The sequence below is a fragment of the Heterocephalus glaber genome, unplaced genomic scaffold (assembly GCF_053883595.1).
Source record: "Heterocephalus glaber isolate CG9 unplaced genomic scaffold, H.glaber_assembly_v1.0 deba00001429, whole genome shotgun sequence".
Lineage (NCBI taxonomy): Eukaryota > Metazoa > Chordata > Mammalia > Rodentia > Bathyergidae > Heterocephalus > Heterocephalus glaber.
Window position 1 is genome coordinate 1,710,847 of NW_028258294.1, and position 21,145 is coordinate 1,731,991.

General features: G+C 35.1%; 1 protein-coding gene across 38 annotated transcripts in view; it reads right to left on the reverse strand.

The window, feature by feature from the left end:
• Positions 1-21,145, reverse strand: part of Dlg2 (discs large MAGUK scaffold protein 2) — a 2,046,311-nt gene that overhangs the window by 676,804 nt on the left and 1,348,362 nt on the right. For all 38 annotated transcript variants that reach the window (XM_087212053.1, XM_087212052.1, XM_087212046.1 and 35 more), the window contains one exon: positions 9,669-9,719. In XM_087212053.1, the coding sequence (XP_087068179.1) occupies positions 9,669-9,719 (51 nt within the window). The remainder of the gene's footprint in view (positions 1-9,668; positions 9,720-21,145) is intronic.

The window sequence follows — 21,145 nt, forward strand, 5'->3', positions numbered from 1 at the left end:
AATGAATACGGCATCCTGGAATTCATAGTCATGTTAGCTTCCAGGAAAGTACTTAGGTTGTGACAAGGGAAGTAGACCTTTGAACTAAATTCTAGAGATAGAAACATGATGGGAAGAATGAAATGGGGATACAAACAACAAATATCCACTAGATGGGAAGGATGTAGTAGAAACTGATATAACGGAAAGGATAATTTAGAGAGGAATAATGGATGTTGCCATAGTTACTTGTAAGGATAGTTCACCAAACAATTTGTGAGCTGTCTGGTCATTAAGGATATAGAACTGTGAAATAATTGTGGACATGGTTGAAATGGTTGGAAAGAAAAGTTCTAGGAATTACTTATATTTTCTTCTGGCCTGACTGTTAAGCTACAGAAAATATAGCTATGTCATCAAGTTGGATTTGTTCAGTTCCAGGGGAAAAAATCTCCAGCTTTACCATTTCTCAAGACCTAAAATCTAGCGACTTGGGTGAGACTTGTGGGCCTCTTTCTGTATCAATCCCTGGATCTTTGCTATTTCTCATGCTTTTTGACACATTACTTGTACTATAATCCTGAGCTCCAAGGTGACCTCAAGTTAAAGCTTTTCTAGTCTAGCTGTCCACTCACCTTGATGGTACAAGTTTTGGAAACAAATCTCTTCTGATTAGAAAACTCAACTTTGGATGAGAGCAGTTTGCCATTGCTATGCAAGTCTTTTGCTATGGTTTGAATTTTTCCTCCAAAACTCATGTTATAATTTAATTGCCATTTACTGGTATTAATAGGTCAGGCTTGTTGCTTAGATCATGAAGGTACCATGAATGTATGTGGTATGATAAAAAATACAGTGAATTTTAAATTTTAAAAATTTATTACACTAAAAAATGTATTACTATTAATCTTCTTCAAAATACTCTCCATATTGCACAGTGCCAGATCCAGTGAATAAGGTGGATGAGAATACTCCATAAGTAATCTTTTAAGGAGCATGTTTTTTTGTTTTATGGGACTGAGCAGCAGTAGTCACTATATTTTTATCATACTTCATGAAGACATGAAAGGGAATTTCCAGAACTTAAGAAAGTGGCAACAATGATGGGATAAATGTGGTTGAAGCAAGGTGGATTATTTTGAGGGGGATTAATAACAATGTGTCCTTTAAACTTACATATTTATATATCTATACCATAAACATTCGCTGAATATCTTCATCACACCTTATAACCAATTCTGTTACTGCAGGAATGGGTTAGTTACGATAAGAGTGGATTTATTATAGATTGAGCCTCCTCTTGCTTCCTCTCTCTGTCTCATTCATGCTCACTTGTCCTTCTGCCATGTTATTACAGACAAAAACAGAAAGGCTTGTGTGGTTAGTGTACCCAAGATGGTTGGGCTCAGGTTTTTGCCTAGGTCTTCTGCTTGCTAGTGAGTCAGCATGTTTTATGTAACCCACACATGTGCAGTAAACACGTAAACAAGTAATCTGTGTTATATAACTTTTTGGCAATTTGCTGCCATTGTGTGATACTGCATATAAGGGCATGGGATTTTTCAGCCTTGCTTTCCATGCTGCTGAGATAATAAAGGCATGTCAGACATTCCCATGGCTCTGACTCTTTTCTTTGGGCTGCCTGAATCTTGACTGAATCTTCTGGCCTGGACCTGTGACAGAACAAGGCCCTTGCCAGATGTCCTCATCATGCCCTTGGACTTCTCAGCTTCCAGAACTGTGAGCCAAATAAACTTATTTTCTTCATAAATTGCCTAGTCTGTGGCATTCTATTATAGGAACAGGTTACAGACTAAGGCATCTTTCCATGTTAGATTTTATCTGAAAACTGCTGGCTCTAGAACTACCATTGCACATGTCTTAGATGTGTTTGTGATAAGGAAAAGTCATATCAAAGAAAGATGTCAGAATAAGTATTTCACAGAAGAAAATATTTTGGCCAGTTTAGGTGATATGAGGGCACTAAGGCTCAAACTAAATGAACTGGAAGAGAACACTTGTTTTATTTGGTGACAGAGGTTTGTAGGGTGAAAGAAGGAAGATAACTCAGCAGGAAACTTATAGAGAAAAATGGAGAAGGTTGGAGTCAGCAGCTGATTTCAGCTTAAATGTATTGTGTGCTGATGCATCTAAATCAGCCCTGTGAGGTGTGTTTACAAGACACTCCTCAATCCTGAGACTTTGATGCTTACATCTAAAGAAAAGTTAGATGAATGACTCCCAAAATGTCTATAAACTATATTTATAACACTCAATTTTTTTTCTGACTTCTGAGTCCAGTGGTTAAAACTGCAAAAGACTTTCTACACATACAGAATTCTGGTGGTTCCCAAATCAGAAAAGTTTTTAGACAGTGGAGCCCTAAATTCATATACCTGCTATTAACCATTCTTTTCACTTTCCACATTTTTTATCGTGCTTTTCTTCTTGGAAGTTGAAACACAGTAATGTATTAAAGAAGACTACATGTTAGTTTTGGGTTATTAAGATTTTTTGCAACTTGCCAACACTGTTCTACTGGAGAGCTTTGTTTTATAATCTTACCTCAATGCTAAGAGGCATGGTTAGAATCTAGAAAAGGAGACAATTTTAAGCAAGGCAATACACGAGCCAGACATTGTTAAAATAAAGTACATGAAGCAATTAGCTTATAAGGTAAAGACATCTCTTTAGCTTGCAGTTCTGGAGGCTCAGAGTCTAAGATTGGGTGAGGTAGGGGAGGTGGGTATTACTTTGGCCTATGGTGAAGACAGCCGATGATGGTGCATCATAGCAGGAGGACGTACAGGAGCAAACAATCACATCTTTAATAGAAGCCGACATGAAAGAGAATGAGCAGAAGGAGGCTTCCTCCTTTTATAACAAATTTCTTATGAAAACTCAAAGGATTGCATGAGAACTACCTTCCAAGAGCATGTTCGAATGACCTGAAGACTTTCCATGAGGTCCCACTTCCTAAAGTTTCCATCACCTCCAGGTAGTGCTACCCTGGGGACTAAGCTTTTAACATGTGGACCTTTGGGGTCATTCCATGTAGGAACCACAGCAAGTAACATTTATTTTTGGAATAGGGTGTGACAGCATAAGCTGAGAACATAACCTGGCCAATAAAACTGCTGCAGAGGCATAGCTAAAATACAACTAAAGATACATTTGTATAAGATGATGGCTGGCGAGTTCCAAGTGGTTGATTTGAACTAGTCTAGCTATTTTTAGGTGGGCAGGTAGTATCTGATTGGTTGCTAAGGACAGTTCAACATAAGAACTGGATGCTTCTGTTTCTCTCTTCCTCCCTCTCTGGCCTCCTCTCATTCTACCCTTTCCCTTCTCCCTCCACTTTCCCTTCTACTTTCCTTTCTCCTTCCTTACTGTCTCTGGTTCTCTTTTGAGATAGGAGACTTCATTATCTCAGATGAGATTATCGACCTTGCAAGAAATTCACATAGGAGACATTTTTCTGCCTACTATCTCACTTTACTACACAGTGAGAATGCTGCTTCTCTCTGCCCTAATATTTTAGAGTGGAAAATCCTGAGGGACACTGATTGGCTTGGTTTCGCTCAGGTGGCAGCCTCTTCTGTGCATCCACATAACTCACAGTGTTTTAAATTTTCCGTGCCCCACCCTCAGAGGTTAAATTGCTTTGTTCTAGGCAGCACCCAGGTATAAGTATTATTATTATTATTTTTAACCAGGGTTGCAGGTAATTCCAATGGGTAGCTCTAGACAGATCAGCTCTATAACCAGTAGTGCTGTCAGTGATTGTCTTCCCCAGAAGACATGGTTGGAATGAGTAGAAAACCAGTTCTAAGAAGAATGTTCTTCAAAAGGAACAATTGTTTCTAATGCAGAGACAAACAAGAGCTGCTCACTATATACTATGTAGGAATGGAACTGAGGAATCATGCAAATAAAATATTTTAAGGAAATGTTACTATCTGCAGTAAATATAATAGTTTCAAACTACTGAAAAGAAAAGAAAAGAAAACACTGTGTATCCTAGAGCTATAACCTCTTGAGTGTTAACAAAAGAAAAGGAAGGGCTGCAAATAGTTACGTTATTCTAGAAGTTGTGGTTTAGAATACAAAGGTTGATTTCATTGATGTACTAAACATACAAAATATATTGATACTTGAGCATACATATATTTTGGAGGTCAATGAAGAAATAACATCACTTATGCAACTATAGATGTTAACACACACACACACGCACACACACACAGGAAAGCAGAAGTATGTGACACATTTGTCACTTGATCTAGTTGTAGATTCATAGCCTGAAATTACACCAACAGTGGCATCTTCCAAAAATAAAAGGGGGCCTAGGCATATCATTCACTTTGAATCACTGAGATAAAATATGCAACATATACAACATAAAGGAGGAGTTTGTGGGTTCATTTCATGGTGAGCTGACGTCAAGGCAGGAACATCATGGTGGAAGGGCATGAGCGAGGCAATCTGCTCATATCTTGGTGGCCAGAAAGCAGAGGAGAAGGGAGGAGTCAGCAATAAAAATAAACCTTTCCGGGTCACATTCACAGTGACCTGGCTTTTCCAATGAAGGCCCACCTCCTAACAGCACGTTTAATACTCCATGATCCAATTAGCTTCCAAACATGAGACTTTTGGGAAACATTTTAAATCTACACCATAATGCTATGAAAATGAGTGTGAGTATATGTGCGTGTGTCTCTATGTGTGTAAACTTTGCAATAACTAATAATATTGAAGATCTAGAATGTTCTACAAATGATTTCAGCCTCATTCTCAGATGTGATAATACAGGTCTGGAGAAGTTAAATATGCAGTTTCAGGTCACCTGACTAGCAAGCGATAGAGGCTGGATATTCAGCCTGGATTCTTATCAGGATATCCAAGCTGGATTCAAACATTTATATATACTTCACAGTCCTTCTAATGGTACAGCCACATATAATCCATTCATGTGCCGAATTTTCACTGAGTATACGCTACATTCCAGACACTATTCTAGATACATTAAAGAAGTGACTATATATTTATATAACATATATTGAGGATGTGATAAATATTAACAAAATAAAACAAATACATTTCAGATACCAAAAAGAATTAAATACTAATAAAGCTGTGGGGTATGAAAAGGAGTGACGAAAATGTTGCTACTAATTTAAGTGATGTGAGTGGGAAAGATGTTTCTGAGGAGATAGCATCTTATCAGTTAAGTAAATATTAAAAAAGAAGGAGCCATGTAAAGATTTACAGGAAGATTTTTCCAGGCAGATAAAATAAAATTAATAAATTTTTTGAGGTGAGAAAAGCTTGGATTTTTTTGAGGAATGTCAAGAATGTCAGTGTGGCTAACATGAAGTGTGAAGAATCAAACAAAAGGGTGAAATGTTGGAGAAAGCAGAAATGACAGTGTGCAAAGCTTTGTGGGGTGGTGATAATGGATGTAATTCTCACCCTTTGGAGAAATTTAAGAATAAAAGTGGTATGGCCTGGTTTATACTACTCTGATTACTTGGAGGCAAACGGTGTGGAAAAGTAAAAGCTATCCCAGTGGTCCAAGCATAAGATAATATCAGTTTGGACTAAGATTCACCAAAGCAGATCTTGTTGATTTTGAAATATATCTTAGGGAAACATCAATAAGAATTTGTTCTTGGATCTGATGAAAGTAATTAGTCAAAACTTTTATGATTTTGGGGCTAATAAAGAAAATGATAGACCCAATTAGCTAAGATGGTGAATATTAGGACAAAAGCATCTATGGCTTTGAGGGAGTGGGTGCTTTGGAGAGGTTTCCGTGATATTTAAGCAAGTTGTCAACTGGAAAATTAGGTACACACAGTGAGCTTAATGAAGAGGTCATGACTTTGAATTTAAGAGTTATCTATTCCTTGCTGGTATTTAAAGCCATCAGTTTGGATGAGATAATTTGAGGAATAAGGAGAGGTTGAAAAGGAGTTTGTTCACTGAGAATCTGGAATAATCCAACATTTAGAGTAAAAGTCAACAAGAAGACTGAAAAAGGCAGTGAGTGAGAGCACAGAAAATGTTTTGTTCTGGAAGTTAAAATATGAACATCTTTGTTTTTTTAAGATTTTCATTTTATTTAATTTTTAAAAATTAATTTTATCAGTACATTTTGATATACATAATGATCACAACCATCATAGGGAATTTGTACCTGTGCATAATATATCTTGATTCTTTTTTCCCCATTCCTCTCCCTTCCCTTCAACCCTTCTTCCCCTCCCTATTTACAAAAACTTTGTTTCCATTTTTTCTTATATTTTTTCCCTTCTCTCTCCCCTGCCCTTGCTCCCCTTCCCATTTGAACATTTTTGTCCTACTTCCCGATATCTGTCATGCATTTTGGTCCTTATGTACTCTTTCAGTTTCTCATACAAGAGAAACAATGCAATGTTTAGACATCCATGTCTGATTTATTTCACTTAAAAATATGGTCTCAAGGTGCATCCATTTACCTACAAATGTCTCAAGTTTATCCTTTTTTATTGGAGAGTAGTACTCCTTTGTATATAAAAAACTACATCTTATTTATTCATTCATCCATTGGTGGACATTTGGGCTGTTTCCAAGATTTAGCTATTACAAATTGCACTGCTATAAGCATGGGTGTGCATATATCACTGTAGTATGATATTTTTAACTCTTTTAGGAAAATACCAACAAGGGGAATAGCTGGGTCAAATGGAACCTGTTATTTTAGAACATCTTTGATAAAGGTACCAGTGACAGACGCATTCCATGCTCCTTAGAAGTCAGGACTGAGAAATGAGGCATACATTTAACAAGATGGGCTCTTTTATATTTTTGACAGAGTTTTAAGATTATGCTGGAAAGTAAAACAGAAAATAAATTAAAATAAGAAAAGGAAGTGCTAAGTAGAGATAATGAAAACACAAAATTTACCTAGATTTTTGGTAAAGTAAAATAAAATAATAAGGCAACAGTATGAGGGGAACACTGAGTCAAATGACAGCTAATTTTTTTTAAGATGAGACATATTACATTTTGTCTATGTTAAAGTTATTCAGGAAAAAGTATGAGAGGAATTGATATTCCAGAAGAGAGGTAAAATAACCAAAGAAGCTAAGTCATTAAATTAACAAGACATTAAGAAATCATCCACAAGAGAAAAGTTGCCTTGAAAAGAGTAGGAAAATTCCTTCACTGTCCTGGGGACAGGAAGGTAGCAAATCTGGAGCTTTGAATGTGAGATTTTTTTCATTTGGTTGCTTGGGCAAGGATATATGAAAGGAGATTGACAGTTAAAAAATGAAGATGAAGGTTCTTTTGAGATTTGAAGAGATCAAATTGGATGTGCAATGATGTCTCAGAGAATGAAAAAGTGACTTTTTTCCCCTAAAATATGTTTAAGATTGTCAGGAGATTTTGTGGGTTCATTTAAATCAATGTTGATAATTTTAATATGGGACAAATGAATGTTTTAGTAGCTATGTCCAGTTGCTGGCATGGGATGATTAGGAAGCTACTGGTTTAACCATACTAAGTTACACAAGGCTGAGGTTTTGCTGGGTGAATATAAAAGGGAAGAAGAAGACATGGTAAGAGTACACAAGAGGGATAGAGTGATGGAACAGGTAATGTCTGATAGGTGAGAAGGGAATGAGCACATAAAGAAGGGTGTAAATGGGGGAATTTGTGAAATCAGTGATCAAGGCCCCATTGTGGAGTGGAGAATTTCTGGAGAAGAGCACTAGAATAAATGACAGGGACAGACAAGAAGCACTGTTCAGAGAAGTTGATGATTGACATAGGAGTTTTGGAGGGTACAGTTAATGGTCATGACAAGTTTCAGAGTATGATTGGGAGCCTTAGGGAAGGAAGTGAGGGAGGAGAAATGCATGTTCAAGATCAAGATACAACTAAGAATCAGAATTTAGGGCAGAAACTATAATTATCTGACTCCTACTGTATCCCCCCCCCCCTTTCACCATTAGCTCCCAAGAGTTTTCTAATTCATAAAACCATAATAACAAAATGATGTTCTATTCAAGATATTTAGGTATATTTGGTGGGGGCATTTAGAAGGGCCCTCCATTTTCATTTTGTACTGCACTCCACAAACAATATACCCAGGTCTAGAGAGAAAGTAAGTGATTTAAAAGTGTGTTCTTTTTTCTCATTTGGGCTAATTTTCTATAAGCTTCACTTTTTTCTATTTAGCATGCCATTAAAATTTTATTAAAATCCATAATGGAAGCTTTAAAGATCACATCAGTCAAACACTTAACTTTCAATGTAAATTTCCTTTTAAAACCACTCACACTCAATAAAAATGAAGCTAAAGATGAGAAATTTCCTGACTCAGGGAAGTGAATAAGCAATAAATTAAAAAGGAGATATAAATTAAAGAATACTTTTAGAGTCTTAATTCATACTTAGATGATGGCTTAGAGAAAAATACATTTTTATTTATTATAAATGTATAATATATTTATTATAACAAACTGAGGAAATAAACACAAATAAAAAGAGAAACTAAAAATTACTCAAAAATCTTTAACAGGATACAGCCCCTTAAGTGTTTGTGTATATCCAGTCAGGTTTTATGCAGGTATTTTATACATATATTGCATATGTATAACTTTGTGTTTATTAGATAATATTTGTAACACTATTTTAAATCTTAACTTTTAAATTTAAACTCATTTAGATAGACCTCATATCCCTGCCATAAAATATTTTAAAATATTTAAAATTTTTCTAAAATATAATCTATTATATAGATATTTAACATTATTAGGCACCATTTTCAGTCTTTATTATATAAACAATACTAATTATGAGCAATTTTTGTGGATTTGTCCATTCCTACACATACAATTTATAGACCAAAATTGCATCTATTTTTCAGGCTTTTGATCATGCATTTAAATTGCTCTTCTAGGGTGCATGGATTTCCAGGACCACCATCAGCATTCCTTTTAAATTTTTACCAAGTAGAGTAAAAAATTGTTTACCCATATTGTCTTTCATTGTTTCTTAATGAAGGTGAACAGATTTTCTTATATTTATTGGCTTTTCTATTATGATGAACATCTTGTGAATGCCTTTTGGTCATTTTTTAAATACGGTGTTTGACTTTTCTCTTAGATATCTAAATGTATTGAGGCTGTGTGCTACACTGCATAGTTTCCTTCATTTGCCAAAGGCTTCTGCCAAGTTTCTTCCAGCATATTTACTGGGCTCTGCAGGGTTGCTATGTCTTTCCTCATTGGTGTGGCTTTAAAATTCATTGCTGCATTTAAAAATAATAATCCATAGTAACTGCAGTTCTGATGTTAATATTAATATCACATAAATGATAATATCTTGCAACAAATACTACAAATGTATAGCCAAAACACTAACAATAAAAAGCTAAGAATAAAGTACTATACAAACTTGTGGAACATTTCTGTTCTTCCCATTCATTTCTCCAAATGCTGTTAATATAATTTATATACTGAATATTGTGTTTATTAGGTCTGTAGTTTCCATGTTTAAATTTCCCTAATATTTTCCTGTGAGTCCTATGAAAAACCTTCAGATTATAATATATAGCTGTATAATTTCAGAAGATAAACAATTAGAACCTGAAATGTGGAATGCAAAATTGGGACTTAGAATTTTTAAATTTTTCTTACCCTCTCCAATGTAATTTCTTCAAATTCATATTCGATTTCAGTCCCATTGACCTGTAAATGGGGAGAAGAGGAGAACTATTAAGTATATACTGAGGAGGAGACACTGCATTTAAAAAACGCTTGAAGTTTAAATTTTCATTCTGTCCATGAGCAAACCTAATTTTCTTGGTGTTTGTGATTATATGTTCTTGTTCAAATGAAATATAATCCAAGGCAGTCTAAAATATATAAATAAGACACTACAAAGATAATCAAAGATTATTGCAGCCTTTAGAAATTTGTGATTTTTTTCAGTGGAAGTGGACAGTATAAAGTATGTATGTCGAGTTTAGAAACAACAAATCATCAAGGAGCAATGTGGTAATTACAAAAGAAAGGAACTTTCATTAATAAATAATAAAATATGAACTTCAATATCAGTGATAATGTGAGCAAAAGTATTGGCCTTTTAAAATTTATTTTTTTTCTAGCAAAATAACATCAAGAGTAACTATGTCTACTTCCTGGCAATTAGAGAGTAATTTTTAAAAAATTAAAAAGAATGCCTGCTAAGAAATGTGTTTTTTATTGGTTCAAGCTCAGGTAATGCATTCCCATTGTTCTTTTATTATATTTACTGGGAATCTATGGACCATGTAACCATGCCCATGGACTTTAGTAGCAATAAAAAGAAAAGACATGTTTTGAAATTTCTAGTGAGGAATTGATTTAACCATCTAATCAACCCTTGAATTTACAGAATTAATTTAAAATAAATACATTTTAAACACAGTCGCACACTTTAGCTTGCAACAGATGTCTGTATAGAATTATGAAGAATAGTTTTAAAATAATCTAATTCAGTTTCCATTTTTATGTATCACGGATTTCTTCTCAGCCAGACAACACTTCTAACCAAGAGAATTCTCAAATTGACTGTTTCTTGTGTCTTGTGTCTTGGCAACATAACTAGAATTTTAGAATTTTAGAATAAGACAGAGAGACAAATTTTCAACTACCAAAACAATGATTTTGTAGGGTCCTAAATTCAGTTTATTTTTCCATCTCAGAAGAAATTAAATTAAACCTGTACTTGCAGATTGAGAGCTATATGGAAGCAAGGGCCAGATATCCAGCCCCACTGCCTAATATGGAGCCTAGTTTAAAAAAATGATGAAAGGAAAGAGTGATCAATGTAATGAATAAATGAATGAAATAATTCATTTATTTATTGGATTTACAAATCCAGGTACTTGTGGATTCTCTTCCATAAGGAATCTGGAAGTAGTGTTATCAACTGGAGGTGGAATTACAACTGTAATCAGTAAAAAACCAAAATGACACTGACAATGGACTAATGTGTATCCACCACTCACTTAGAGCATGTTTTTGATTATTCAATTACATGAGCTAATTGGTGAATCACATTTTATTGTGTTACTCCATTATCAAACAGCCCTAAACCAAATTTGATTTTCCGGGCTTCAGCAACTTAATGACTCACAGAAAAGGACTTGATGATGTCAAAAAGCTTTAGCAGCTTTGTGTAGACTTTTGTTTGGCACATGTAAGAATAAAACCCCCTCAAACTCTCTGTATATGTTGAAATGCTTCCATTTGAATTTTCTTGTTTAATTTTTCCGACTTTATTGATAGAAAGAGGGCAGCAAGAGAAGGCTGAATTAATGTGCTGTGTTTTCCTTTTCTCAGTATGGCTCCATGAAGCTTTTCTTTGCTTCAGTGCTTCTCTAGAGTGAAAACCTTCACTTTATTAAAGTGCTGCAGACTGGGGAAAGAAACTTCAAAGGAGAAAACAAGCCTCTGACAATAAATATTGAAAGGTGCCAGGTGAAAGAAATTCTGTTAAGAAACACTTTAGAGACAAAATGTTTTAGTGACATACATTATATCACAGTAGCTTATCAGAATGTTTGCTTAATATTTCTAGGATTATATATGCTGACTCTTACATCCTAAAAGCGTTATATATGCATATTCTAATCGGTATTTCCAAGTTCACCGGTGAACTACTGGAGGGTTATATATATCTTATGAGTCTTTAGTTTTCAATCCCCCAAAATAATTTCATTTGCCTACTTCAGTGTAATCTAGGCTCTTTTCATAAGAATAGACAATGCCTTTTAGGATGTAACCTTGCATTTACAATAAAGCATCCCATGTCTGCAAGAAGATTTAATGAAAACATAGAAGAGTGGAAGATTTTTAGCACAGTTTCGCCAACATTTGAACCTTAATTGATGAGCAATTAAAATGTGTATTCACAAGAGCTAGTGTGGGGGAACTCAGGAAAGACATTTGAGAGGTCCCAGTGTTTATCTTCTTCTCGGTAGGAGAGCATGGTCTATGTTCTACCTATAACCTCTAAGACAAGAAATTCTACGACCTATCTTGAGAGATTTGGATGGAAAGCATGAGATATAAGAACTATAAATAAATCCATTCTAATAAGGAGTATGTAAGTTTGGGCTTTGACGTTTATGAACATTTAGTGCCTTTTCAATCCAATGGACAGTGCAATATTCTTTCAATATTTTCCACAGTTATATATCATTTATGGAGGATGAAGAACCAATGAGTGTTTACAGTAATTCACTCCAGTCATAATCTTATTTGTCCTCATTCAGCAATACCAAGACTATTCTGTGAATGGTTCCCATTGTCTTCTTGGGGCAGTTTATACACAATTCACTGTTGCATGAAGTTACCTTGGTGTTCTCACTTGTAATCCCAATCAGTTTTTCAATATATGACTTTCAATTAATGAAGTTGTCTCCCTGAAACAAGGTGGGCTAGATACATTGTTTTGAGCAGTAATATTTTGTATGACATTAGGTACCCTGGTAATGTTCTGTGCTACTGAATATTTGGGGTCTAGACAGCTGAATGATTGGGGTTTCTGTTATTACAGCTCTGGTTCTGACCATCACTTACATCTCCTCTCCAACTGGATGACTAGGAAAGTGAGAAGACTTTCATTTTTAAGACTGGGCAGGGGCGGGGGGGGGGGTGATAAAATAAATGGAATTTTCCAGTTTTGAAAAAAACCTGTTTTTCTTTAGATACTTAATTTTTATGAACCTAATGGTTCTGTGATGACATCTGGTAGGTTTCTATGATGGCCAGAAAATGAAATAGATGCTACACATTGTCCAGCACTGTTCTGGGCATGTAGCCTTCCTGGCATCATATAGCTGTTAAATTAAAAGTGACCCTCAGCCCACTCAAATTCAAACTCAGTATTTAAAGTTCTAATTTCATAGATTTTGAATACTTTACATATTTTTTTACTCCAACACACTTTAGTTAATTTTACTGTCTCCTTTTTTCCCTTCAGTGCTATAGTAACCACCTGCCTAGATGATGATATAATTTGATTTTGAGATGTATTTTTATCTTCTGCAAAGGGATTCTTCATGAATAACACATATGAATTATTCCATGCTTTCACATTCTCTAACTGGAGTGTTAAATAATGATTTCTCTAAATTTTTTTGTTCTTTACTACCTTTGTAAATTCATTAAAGCCAAAAAAATGCTGAACTCTAAGATTAATGAATTTTTTTGTTATTAAATTCTTTTATTGGTACATTATAGGTATACAACACAATTACATTTCTCACTGGGGATTGTACCTTTACATAATGCATCTTGGTTCTTATTTTTTCCCCATTCCTAGCCCTCCCTTCACACCCTCCACCCTTCCCTATTTACAAAGACTTTATTTACATTTTTTTCCATTTCTCATCATTTTTCCTTTCCCTTCTTTCCTTTCCCCTGCCCCTCCCACTACCCCTACCCCTTTGGACCTTTTCTTCCTATTTTGCATTATCAATTATTCATTCTAATCATTGGTACATTTTAGGTATACAATGTAACGACATTCATCATTGGAAATTTGCACCTTTACATAGTCTCTCTTGGTTCTTATTTTTCACCCTTGCCCAGCCCTCCCTTCAACCCCTCCAGTCCTCCCTATTACTTCCTCAGACAAAGGTCTACCATCTCGAATCTATAAAGAACTTAAAAAGATCAGACCTCCCAAATTTAAAGACCCAATCCGAAAATGGGCATCTGAAATGAACAGACATTTCTCAGACAAAGAAGTAGAAATAGCAAATAAATACATAAAAAAATGTTCAACATCACTGGTCATTCAAGAGATGCAAATGAAAACAATGCTGAGATTCCACCTCACTCCAGAAAGAATGGCTGCTATCATGAAATCAACCAATAACAAATGCTGGCGGGGCTGTGGGGAAAGAGGAACCCTGCTCCACTGCTGGTGGGAATGTAGACTGGTGCAACCACTGTGGACATCAGTATGGAGATACCTCAAAGGACTAGGACTGTAAGTTCCATTTGACCCATTTTCTGGGGATCTTCCCCAAAGAATTAAAAGAATCATACCACAGTGATATATGTGCGCCTATGTTCATAGCGGCACAGTTTGTGATAGCTAAAACTTGGAAACAGCCCAAATGCCCATCAACTGGAGACTGGATAAAGAAAATGTGGTTTTTAAACAATAAAATGGAGTACTACTCAGCCATAAAAAATGAGAAATTAGAGACATTTATAGCTAAATAAATGCACATTGAGGCGATACTCTTAAGTGAAATAAATAGGACACACATGTATAAATACTGAATAGTTTCTCTGGTGTGAGAAACTGAAAGTGTAAATAAGGACTAAAATGTATAATAGGTAATGTAAAATAGGAAGAAAAGGGGCAAAGGGGAAGGAAGTGGGATGGCTAGGAGAAAGGGTAGAAGGGAATGGGATTAATATGAGAAAATGGAAAAATAGGAATAAGATTAATAAATTTTTATACACTCCCATGGCATGTATTTTAATAAGTGCTAACAGGGACATGAAAGTACTGACATTTTTAGACTGGGCATAATTCCATCCAACAAAAAATTATTGTGCTTGCATGAAGTATCAGGAATGGTGACAGGTACTGAGAAATTTTTAAAAAATTATATATATTCATATTCTCAATAAACATAATACCCTTTAAAGAGGCACCTACGAACACAAACATATTTAGGTCTCATAGACATGCAATAGGTGATATATAAAAGATAGAGGTGGAGTACAGCCACAGCCCCACTATTACTACATGTATGGCCTGTCCAGATCTGTTTACTATTTTCTGAATATATAAATTGAATCATATTTATTCAACTCCTTAGTAACAGAGTACTTAGTGGTAGAGAATATGATATATGTCTTACAAGGTTTGCCTAGTAAAATAAATATTAAGGAGTAAATAAAACGTATTTACTACCAATCGGCTTGGGGAAGAATGTGATAATTTTAGAGACCAGAGCCTCAGGTTCCCATAGCCTCTTGCTAGTTTTACCGCAAGACACAGGCAATGCCAATTTGTTTTCTACACAGCTTCAGCATATAACCTAGGGCCTGTGACATAGTTCTACAGTGACTACATGGATGAGTAAATAGATGTATCAGGGAAACAAAATTTGTTAGTTGGGTAAAATTTGATGTTCTCAACTAAGATTCAGGTTGCTACTGGACCCAACCCTTTCCATTGCTACTTTTTAAGACCTCACCTTCCACAGCAGCTCTTCTCAGGATCCCTAACTGGGCAGGGTTACGTCACCATCAAATACTCCAGAAAATTGAGAATGGGTGGAGGAGGGAGAGGGAGAAGAAGAGGGGGAGGGAGGGAGGGAGAGGGAGAGAGAGGGAGAGAGGGAGAGAGAAACAATTTTCTCCCTTAGAAATTTGCCAATATTTGTTCTCCCCTTCTTTTAGATGATATCTTGGAACAAAGACATCGTATTCTTGACCACTTCTCATACCTGAATCTCCAATGTACTCTCATGGTCAGTAGGAAGGCTGTAGATTCCACAAATAATGGACACCAATTTGAAAACCCTCTTCAACATTTATGAGGTGCATGAATGTGGACAGCTTTAACCTTGATTTCTTCATGTGTAGAATGATATTAACAATAGTACTGTTTTCATGTGATTATTGTAAGAATTATATTGCATAATTTATATGAATTACTTAATACATATCTTAGGTGATCCAGAAATTTTAGCTAAAATCCCACACAATTCCGTCATCAGTGTTGACTTCAGGAATTTTTTGGAAAGAATAAATGTGACTGCACATGGTAACTGCCTGGTACGTAGTAGTTTTTCAATAGTGAAAGCTAATATTGTTAATTTTGGATAACAAATCTTTAAGTGCCACAATATTTATTTGATCAAAAATTGACTGCTAACTTCCTCCAATAACACAAAATATCACTTAATGAGGAAACAGACTTCCTTACTGGAAAATCCACTAAAACCTTTTCCCAACCCAAACATTTCTTTCTTATGTTATCATTATTTATTTATTTATTTTTGGTACCAGGGATCGAACTTGGGTCCTTGCACTTGCGAGGCAGGTGGCAGAACCACTAAGCTAAATTCCCAGCCCAAACATTTCTTTCTTTAGCCACCTAAAATGCACCAGCTTGTGGACAGGACCCATCTTAGCTCTCTCTCTCTCAAATCAGGCCAGTGTGGGTTTCCTTGAGAACATTCACAACTAAATATCCTCCCAATCTTTGTCCATTCACTCTTGGAATTTTAAAAATATTATCTTGCCCTGTAGTGAGCAGTTTATTGCTCTGCTAAGGGCACTCACTTCCCTAGGGACAATCACATGGCATTCCCTATAGCTCCATCCTTAAGAGCACCTAGATTGCACTTTATTAATGTTTGTAACCCTGAAGCTTCTGGGATCATTCCTTGCTCATAGTAGGTCTCCAGAAAAATGTTTAAAACCAAGTAACCTCAGTTGTCCTTAACATTTATGAGTATTAAGATGAGTGAGATATGGTCCCACTCTTGAAGAACTCAATCTAGCAAGGAAGCTATGAATGGAAATGTGGCATAAAGTGACTTACACAGGTCCTGGGGTAGATATGTGTATACTGCACAGGTGTTGGAGGGAAGGTAATAAGTGATTTCACCTGAATATGGTCATAAAACACATCATGGAAGTGGGTAGGGTGTGCTGAATGTATTAGTGAGTAGGTGGCCTTCAGAGAGCTTTCCTGGATGAAGCACTGGCAAGAAGATTTATACTATAGTCTTGATTCTGTGGCTTAACATGTTAGTCAAACCTGATTGTCAGAATGTTTCAGTTTTCTCATGCAGACAGATAATGTCCAAAGTCCTCCCAGCTCTGGCCTTCAGGGTTTTTTCTCCCCATCTGCTACACCTGACCAATCTGTATTATCACTCTGTGTCTCCTTTCCAAAGATCCTAGCCAGGAACACGTTATCCAACCAGCTGGAAGTTCTCTGACCTATGAACATCTCTGTTAATGTCCCTCCTTTTTAATCTTTAAGAATCCCCAGCAAAGGAAGCTAAATGAGAGTATCACACCCTTTTCTTGGCTCCACTCAAGAACATCAGCATTAGCATCTTCTCTATTTCTATACTTCAAAGATCCAGGCTTCTGATGTAAATAAAAAGATAGCTTTATTTCTTCAAAAAGGAAAAAATAAAAGGTAGGTAGGGGTGTTGTTTTTGCTATACCTATGCAAAAGAAAGAACTAAAGAAGACTAATGTTTGTTATCTTCATCTTTTAATAACATTTTTAATACTTCTGCTAAATGTATAAAAAACAAGTACAGAAAATGTAAATGTCAGTCTGTCTTCATGGAAGTTATAATGGAGCAAAAGCATCATTAAACAAAGCTGAGTAGTTTGCATGCATATTCCTAAACTGCCTATCACCTTATGTACTAATGCCCTTTAACCTAGACCAGTGATGGTGAACCTTTTAAAGCTTGCAATGATACAAACAACCTGCTGTAGCATGTGTACCATAGGTTCACCACCAATGTCCTAGACCATGTTCATGGACTAAAACAAATCTCCTCTCTTTAACTTAAGATGCATTATCTTTCAGAAATTAAAACTTGAGATTTTGAGGTCAAAATGCCTAGGATTCATATCAGTTCTGTCATTTACCTGCTGTTAGAATTAGTCTTTCTTATGCATTATACACATTTATGCATCAATATTACTCATTTAAATAGTAGCTGTAGAAAGCAAAATATTTTCTTTGTAAGCTTCATAGAGTACCTACTTTATTTGAGGTCTGCAGCCAATTATTGTATGCATACTAGTAAGTTTCAATGTGACTGGTTTAAAATATGCAGTATTATAAGTAGTTAATTCTAGTTCACACTTCTTTTAATAAATACACACAAGCTATAAAAACCATTATTGATATTCTTAGTTAAGATTCTAGTTTGGTAAGAGCAGTATTCCTATTATCCACCTGTATGTATTCTATCAATAAACCAATTTTAAGTTAAAACTTCTAATCTTAATTAAATAAACTTCTGAGTTCAATGAACTGCTAAATTATATCCTCTACTGTGCAAAGAAAAAAAATAAGCAGTATTTTATAATCTTTTCCATTCCTAACAATTTTTCTTTACATTTTCTTGGCCTTTGTTATTAAACCTACGGAACTTTGGGTCCAGTTAATCATGATTGTATTTTTAAAATTTAACTATAGATATGATACACTTCTATTTTAATTATGTAGATTTTTGCCTATAAAATTCTGATAAAATTTTTTCAGTATTTCAGTCAAGAGAAATTAAGGAAAATGGCTTAGGGTTCTTACATATATAAAAAGAAACTATATATACAAAGCTGTCTTGATTAAAGCTTTCTGTAATGAAGGGAAAATATTGTTACTTAATACATCCATGACTGGATTTGGCTCTGATTTGGAAGTGACACATTTCTCTCCAGCTTTGCATCCTGCTCTACACCATGTGCAGGATGGAGGAATAACAGGTGGTTTTAATTCATTCACTTGGCTCCAGCTTGATGCAGGCTGTTTTGTCCTTTGGGTTGAAATATTTCATGAGTTGGAACATGTTCTTTGAGAGCACTAAGTGATATTAAGAACACAATTGATCAATTCTTGTAAAGGCATCATGCTACACAAGGTTTTTGTTCCACCAATCCCCCTTCCAAAGCCCCCTTATCCCCACATGCCCTCAGCTAAATATTTCAAAAGATTTGAGAGCTCACACATTCCAAAATATTAAAAAACTAAAATAAAAAACCTAAATGAGTGATGAGCCATAAGATGAGACTACACAAATACGATGATGTAAACAGATAGCTAGGAATATTTTCTCTTTTATTTGAGTACAGTGTGACTGCAGTGTGAAGCAGAATATATTGAGGTCTTCCATTTTAGTGGTCTCTCCTAATCCCCTACTGTGGAGTTTGTGTTCTAGCACCACACAAAAGCTGAGGCCCAAAGGACCAAGAAAGATTTTTCCCCACATTTCAATGCAATAAACTTTCCAGTCTTCCTCCTTCCTAGTTTTCATCAGTATTGGACATTTGGAGTGACCAGCACTTGACACTTTCTTTTCATTCTATCACATGCTCTGTTCTTTCTGGTCTCTTCCTTAGTGTTCTGTTCACTCCATTTATGTCCATTTTCCCCTTGTATTAGATATGAACAATCACCGAGCTCTGACTCTTGTTGTTTTATAATATTTATCTGACTTTTCCTGTCATCTAACTTTTTTTTCTGAGTAAATGCCTTAATATCATCTCATTCTCAATAAATTTAAAAGAAAACATATCATCTAGCCTAGTTATAAGCATAATTTTCTTCAGTCTACTCAATATCTGTTAAAGGAATGCTTTCCTCATATATATTCTGTAATTTGGTTCCAATATCCACCATCCTATTTCACACCTAAATTATCACTTTCTAAAGGCCATTGACATTATTTTCTCAAAACAGTCGAGAAACTAGAGTCATTTATAGCTAAACGGATGCAAATTGAGGCCATACTCTTAAGTGAAATAAATAAGACACACGTGTAAATACTGAATAGTTTCTCTAGTGTGAGAAACTGATAGTGTAATAAGGATGAAAAGGATTAAATAACTAATAATTGATACTTTGAAATAGAAAAAGGTCCAAAGGGGTAGGGGTGGTGGAAGGAGATGGGGGAAGGACAGAATGGAAAGGAAAAATTATGAGAAAAGAAAAAAAAAAAAAGGAAACGAAGTATGTAAATAGGGAAGGGTGGAGGGGTGAAGGGCACAAAGGTAATGGGGAAAAAATAAGCACCAAGATACATCACGTACAGGTACAAGCACCCAATGATGAATGTAAATGTACTGTATACCTAAAATGTACCAATAAAATAATCTAAGCAAAAAAAAGATACGAAAAAAGTTTGCCTGTACCATTATTCAATGTAAGTCTAATCTTCATATCCTTTGAAGTTTATATTGCTAAAAACAATGTTTGCCTTATCTAATTTTGCAATTCAAGTACATTTAAGTATGTTTTTTTACCCCTAAAAACATTCTAGGCCACCCATTAGCTGTGCCTGACCTATTCAAGATATTGTAAATAAGGCTCAAATGGTATAGTTGATAACGTGAAATAGGAAGAAAAGGTCTAAAGGAGTAGGGGAAGTGGGAAGGATAGGGGCAAAGAAAGAAGGGAAAAGAAAAAATACGAGAAAAGGAAAAAACTGGAAACAAAGTCTTTGTAAATAGGGAAGGGTGGAGGGGGTGAAGGGAGGGCAGGGAAATGGGGAAAAAATAAGAGCTAAGATACATCATGTAAAGGTACAAGATCCCAATGAGGAATGTAACTGTACTGTATACCTAAAATGTACCAATAAACTTAACAAAAAAATATATTTTGTAGCCAAATAATTGTGCTACAGTTACACAAAGTACTTTGTTCCTTTGGCATATTTAATGATATCATACAATCTATTCTAATTGTCTCTACTTAATCTATGTATACTAAGATTTTAATTAAGAAAAGTATTTTTGAAAGTATAGAAATTCCCATGTCCTAAGGATACAGTAGTAAATAAGACAAGGCCGCCGACTTCATGGAGCTGAATTCTACTGAAAGTATCAGAAGCTTTCCTTTCTATTAGCCAAAGATTGTGTTCTCCATAAAAAATAAAAATATTTTTCCTGCCAATTTTCTCAATATCATCACTATATTCTCTATAATTTCAAGAAAAATGCTAATAATAACAAATAATATTACTACTGTACTATTATCATTTCTTTTGGGTTTCATAAAGTCTGTACCATTCCTGGCATTGTTCAATTTAATAAAATAAATACTATAAACCTGACAGCCTGGAATTTTAACGTCAATTTTTCTAGTTTCTAAATTAATGAATTTTTCTAAGGTTACATAGCCATAACAGTATACTCAAAGCAATTAAATTTAGCATTCCACAAGAATACCTGCATACTCATATTCATTTGGGCACAATTCCCAATAGGAAAGTTATAGAATAAGCCCAGGTGCTCATCAATAAATGAACAAATAAAGAAAATATCGTATATATACACACAATGGAATATAACACCTAGAGCAATATAAAATAAGGACTATCCTTTTAGACAAATTA